Source organism: Miscanthus floridulus, chromosome 7 (assembly GCF_019320115.1).
Source record: "Miscanthus floridulus cultivar M001 chromosome 7, ASM1932011v1, whole genome shotgun sequence".
NCBI classification, from domain to species: domain Eukaryota; kingdom Viridiplantae; phylum Streptophyta; class Magnoliopsida; order Poales; family Poaceae; genus Miscanthus; species Miscanthus floridulus.
Window position 1 is genome coordinate 110,015,138 of NC_089586.1, and position 5,921 is coordinate 110,021,058.

General features: G+C 57.6%; 1 protein-coding gene across 1 annotated transcript; it reads right to left on the reverse strand.

The window, feature by feature from the left end:
* Positions 1 to 2,295: 2,295 nt before the first annotated feature.
* LOC136464238 (9-cis-epoxycarotenoid dioxygenase NCED1, chloroplastic-like) lies at positions 2,296 to 4,447 on the reverse strand. The gene has a single exon (XM_066463200.1). It carries the CDS (start codon positions 4,331 to 4,333, stop codon positions 2,435 to 2,437), a length of 1,899 nt encoding a protein of 632 aa, XP_066319297.1. The 5' UTR covers positions 4,334 to 4,447; the 3' UTR covers positions 2,296 to 2,434.
* Positions 4,448 to 5,921: the final 1,474 nt, after the last annotated feature.

Below are 5,921 nucleotides of genomic sequence, written 5' to 3' on the forward strand. Positions count from 1 at the left end.
TAATGATTCATTAAGCTAGCAGCTGGCTGTATTATTATCCAATATGTGCTCCAGCTTCGTTCCAGTAATACTGTAGATTTATTGTGAGAGAAAAATGCTATAAATTTATTGTAAGAGAAAAATACTGTAGATTTTAGTTGATAAGCCGGCTGCTCTTAGCCAGTCATTAGCTGCTCTTGGCTGACGCCTTGTGTGCCGGGTTGTCGAGGCCTCGTCGGTTGAGTCGCCCTTGTCCCACTCCCAACCCTTGCCCTGTTTCCGTGCACCGTGCACAGCCGACAATGTCAGTGGGTGGTGGACCACCCATCGATGTGAACATTGTACTATTCTAGTAAAATCTTTGTGATTTCATATCAATTCTACTCATGAACCCTTTTTATGGGTTCTGCTACTTTGCAATACAATATAATTCGTATTCAGTAATATGTATCATGGGTCCTTGAACTTGTCTTAGGGTGTTACTTAGGTCCACAAACTCTTAAATTGTATTTTTGATACTCTAATATTGTTTAAGTATGCCACTTAGGTCCATACCTTATCTGAACAGGTTTTGATCGACGTGGCGTGGACAGTGTGGAGCAAGCACACGTGAGCCGCGCGTGAGCCTGCATCTTCCGCCGGAACTCGCCAACGTCGTGAGACGGGTCGCCCACGTCATCGTCCTCGACGAAGATCTTGCAGCTGCCGTAGCACGTCTCGCACGGCACGAACCGGACGTCGCCGCAGGCGGCGCACGTCTCCATGTACCCGAGCTTCCACGAGGGCGTGGCCTCGCACCCCTCCAGGGCGCGCCCGAGCTCGCCCGCATCGTGCAGGAAGTGCACGTCCTCGGCGCCGCCGAGGTACTGGCCGTCGACGAACACGCGCGCCTGCGAAGCCGGGCCCGAGGAGCTCCGCGAGCTCGGCCTTGAAGACAGCGTGCATGGAAACGTCGCGCTCGTCTAGGCGCACGCCGTAGCTACGCAGGATGCGGGCACAGAGTCCAGTCCTGCCCTCCTCGCGCGGCCGCTCACCGGCGAGCCCGTGCCCCGGCGACTCCTCGTCCCCGCCCCAGCGCTCCCCGGCTCTACTGTGGCCTACACCGCGCCGTCGCCAGCCACCCCGGCCCTGCTCTGCTGGCTGCTGCGGCCTGCTGCTGCTGCCGTGCTGTGCCCGGAGCGTGACTCAACCCCTGACCATCGCGGCGCGGCGTCCGTCGAGCTCGCATGCGTCCGTGGAGCTCGCATGCTGCCGTGCTGTGCCCGGAGTAGGATGAACACAGTCCGGCTCCGGCGCGGCGTCCGTCGAGCTCGCATGCGCGTGACGGGGTGGCCATGCTCCTGACCACATTTGCCGGCGGCGACGTCGTAGCGGGACACCCAGTCCAGCAGAGCGCGCTTCTCCGTCCTATGTGCCAGCGTGTGTGTTTGGCTCGTGTTGCTGCTGCTGGTGCTGCTGCGGCGGCGGCTAACCTACGCATCGGCACTCGTCGGTGGCGGTGCTCGCCCGCGCGACTGCGGCAGCTGCAAGCTCGCGCGCACCTTTGCGTCGCCGTCGCCAGCTTCTCGCCTGCACGCCTGTTGCTCGCTTGCGCGGTCGCGGCTCGCGAATGTGTCTATGCGCGCTGGCGGTATCTCGCCCGCGCACACGTGCGCGTGCCTGTCCGGCTGCTGGCAACACATATTCGCATCGGGAGCCGACGGCGCAGAACGGCGGAAGGAAGAGGAAGGAACCGGTGGCAGCGGCACCCTCCCCCTCGGCGAGCCTCGCAGGCACGGCGGTTCGCCTCCTCGGCCCTGCAATGCTGCGCGAGCACGACCTTTGCGCGGCTGCGCCTAGCTCCAGCGGCCGGCACCCGGCGAGGACGCCGCGAGCGCGGCAGCCCGTGACAGGCACGGTTTGGGAGCCAGCTTGCCCGCGCGCCTGTGCGCGGCCGTGGCTGGTGCTAGCCTGCACGGCGGCGGCTTGGGCGCGTGCCTGTGCGCAGCCGCGGGCTCGCCTGCGCGGCGGCGGCTCGTGCATGTTCCTGTACGGTTGCTCGTGCATGCAGCTTGTGGCGTGCCCCTGTGCATGATGCTCGCCCATGCCCCTGTGCGGTGGCGATGGCAGCGGCTCACGTGTGTAAGACGATGATTATTTTTAAAACAGTCCCCCAAAGCAGGCTCACGTGCGGCTCACGTGCGTTTGCGCCACGTTGTCCACGCCACGTCGGTTAAAACCTTGTTCCGATAAATTATGAACCTAAATAACATACTTAAACAATATTAGGATGCCAGAAATATAATTTAAAACTTTGTGATCTAAGTGGCACCCAAGAAGGGCCTACGATGCCTATTACTCATTCGTATTCGTGAATGCTATGTTACTACAATCTATTCAGTATGCAGCGGTGTGTGTTTCTCTTGGAATTGGAATCCTGCGCTACAGATCCTCAGACGAATGTTTGGTGCTTTGATCATTGTTGCTGCGCCTGGAGCTCGGCCTGCGTGACAAAGATGCCGTGGAAGCCGTAGGGGACGCGCGCGGGCAGCTCCACCTCGGCGACGATGTCCAGCTGCGGCGACCTCGCGTCCATCACCACGAACTGGTTCTCGCCGGTGCGCTCGTTGTGGACGTAGCACACCAAGTAGCCGTCGTCCTCGTTACCGTCCCCCTCCACCTCGTCGGGGACGAAGAACGGCTCCCCCGCGAAGCACCCGGGCCCAAAATCGCGCCGCGCTACCGTGCAGTCGCCCGTGCCGGCGCGGTCGAGGTCCAGCTTGGCCAGCCCGGAGACCTTCGGCATGGGGTCGCTGATGCCGAGGTACCCGTACCGGTTTCGCCGGCCGAGGTAGCCCGGGTGGATCACGCCGAAGTCGAGGTTCCCCGCCGAGAGCGGGGTGCGCGACACGGCGCCCGTGCGCAGGTTGATGCGCACCTTCTCGATGCAGGAGTGCACGAGCTCCATGCGCTCCAGCGCGTGCTCCACGGACAGGACATTGGGCGCCACCAGCACCAGCTCCTCGCCGTCGGCCTCCTCCCACGCGTTCAGCGAGTGCATTATGTTGAACCCCGGCACCTCGAACCACCGCATCTCCGACTCGTCCGTGGCGTACTTGGGGAGCACGCCGAGCCGGGGCACCTTGCCAGCGTCGGACCCAACGGGCGCGCCGCCCGCCACCATGCCCATGGGCTGCATGACGATTTGTATCTCCGGGAAGATGGCGTACCGCTCCGTGACGGCGAAGTCGTGCAGGAACGACGGCTGATGCACTGAGAAGATGGGCACGTCGGGGCCCTTGTTCCCGGCCGGGTCGAACCGGAAGTAGGTGACGAACGGCGGCACGGGGCCGTACCGGAACGCGAAGACCTCGCCGGTGACGGGGTCTTTCTTCGGGTGAGCTGTCATGCCCATGAAGAGACGGCCGCCGAAGTCGCACCGGCCGTGCGTGGTCACCTCGCCGGTGGCCGGGTTGACGCGCACGGTGTACGGGAGATCCGACTCGCCAAGCGCGTAGAGGCGGCCGCCGAAGAAGGCGAGGCTGGTGTTAGCGAGCCCCACGCCCTCGGCTGGGTTCATCTGCCCAGTGAGTACTCTGGCCGCCACGACGGCGCCGCGCGCCAGCCCGGCCACGCCGTGGAATCCTGAGAAGACGTTCGGCATGACCGGCGCTCCCGCGTCACGCTCCACGAGGTACTTGTACGTCTGCACGTAGCGCGAGCACAGGACGGGGTCCGACGACGGCGACTCCGCCGTCGGGAGGAGGAGCGAGTGCAGCATGCCGTCGCCGTCGAAGAGGTGGTGCGGCCCACGCGGGAGGTGCTGCGGGTTGGGTCCGTTGCGGATGTAGGCCCCTCCGGCGAGGCAGCGCGGGATGGCGCCGCGCACGACGGGGCAGGGCGTCGGCGGCAGCTCGTCCACTGGAGCGAAGTTGGTCGACAGCACGTTCCGCGGGTCCACGGACGGTCGCAGCGCCGGCGGGTCGACGAACGTGTTGATCGCCTCTTCCAACGCGCTGCAGAACGCCATCGGCAGGGACGTGGCTGCCGGGGCAGGCCGGCGGCGAGCCTGAGCTTGGCTCGGCGCACTTGCAGTTCTTGAAGTGTTAGCCTTGGCGACCACGAGCTCTTCCAGCTCCTGTCGCCCGGTCTGCTTCTGAGCAGTGGACTGAACACTGTCGGTGGCCGGAGGGGAGGTGACAACGGTGGCAGTTGCGGCGGCCGACGGCGGCGGAGACGGGGCGCTCTTCTTCTTCCTGTAGCTAGAGTTCTGTGCAGCGGCAGAGGCGGCAGGAGAGATGTAGTGAACCCTCAGGGACGATCTTGAAGCATGTGCGCTCATGGAGAGGTTAGAGGTGATCAATGTTCTCTCCATTCTGCAACCTGTAGATCAATGTGTCTAGATTTGGATCAAAAGAAGGTGGTTGGGTTGCTGTCTAAGTATTATGGAGCAGCGCGACCGCGATCCGCTAACCAAATTTGCGTGCTAGAAGTGCTCGCCATTAGCATAGGCCGTTCGTTTGGCTGTGGCTTATCATAAATATTCGTAAATTTTTAGTCGAAATAATATTTTTCTCTCACACAAACCAATCAGTAGTACTTCTTCACGAACCAGCAACGATACGAACCAGCCAACCGAACATGCTGTATGTGGCTATATATAGGCCTGCACCCAAGGATCTAGGAAGATACTAATCATAGAAGTGGTGGCCGATCCTTGTCGTAAAAAAACACACCCCTGCAATATATATTGAAACCCAGAGAGATGTTGGAGCGCTGCATTTTATGTTGAAAAAGGGCATGCGTAAAGAAAAAAAAATTAAGCAAACAAACTGAAATATATCTCAATGCTGTAGCATAGAACCGGACCTAGTATTTACCATGTATTTTTGAATCGCAAAAAAGGTATTTAACAAGTATAAAACGAGAGTTCGCAATAATTCTTAAGTCCTAGAAATGACCATATTAATTGAATTGAAAAATAAAATAGAAGTGCAACTACACATATTGATAAATTAAAGTTATAACCACTATTACTACTACACAAAAAATAACCCAAAGTACACTAGGGGCCTGTATGGACTCTAGAGCTCAGCTAAAGTAGAATATGAGCTTTTTATAATTACAATGTGCAAATCCAGTCCAATGTGGATCCCAATTAAATCCGTCTAACTTCGTAGTGAAAAAAGTTGCAAAGGCCGATTCAAGCATGAATAAAGCCCTCCACAGCGTGAGCTAAGAGTGAAGCTTGTGTGTGCCTGTGCGTGGGGGGGGGTGGGGTGGGGGGGGGGTTAACTCCACACGTTGCATGTAGTGATGTCTGTTGTTTGATGATTTAAAAAAGAATCAGTCTGCCTTTTGACAATACAATGAGAGAGAGAGAGAGAGAGCCAGAGGGAACAGGTGGAGGATTGGTTTAGTTTTTTATTGGTTAATTAATGGGTCCACTAGTGATGCCTATACATTTCAAGTTATGAAGAGTGGTGCTATTTTTGAGTGGTGACGTCTGAAATTTTTAGGCTTCACTTCCACACCGTGGAAGGTCTAAGAAACTAGGCTGCCCACATCCTCAGACACGCTACACATGATGTGACATGATGCACAACTATAAAAGCGGACACGCACGCTTCCATGTGCATCATCCGCGCGTCTTTTCCCACGGTGCTTGCTCGCTGTTTCCATGCAATGTCCGCCCATATTTGGACACGCCACGGCACAAGGAAAAGGTCACATGGACCTAACTCCTATATTGCTTAACACATATTTGGATCATTAGATGTGTCCAATAACACATGATGAATCTAATGAAGTTGATCAAGATAGACGGTAGTCGATGCAAACCCAGATAGATAGCACATGCCATCTGATGGCGGAGCCGTAGACGTTAGACACATCAAGGAGACAGTGGTTGCTTATTGAGTGCCATTTGTTTGCGCCACTCTTTGCCCATCATCTCGAGATTA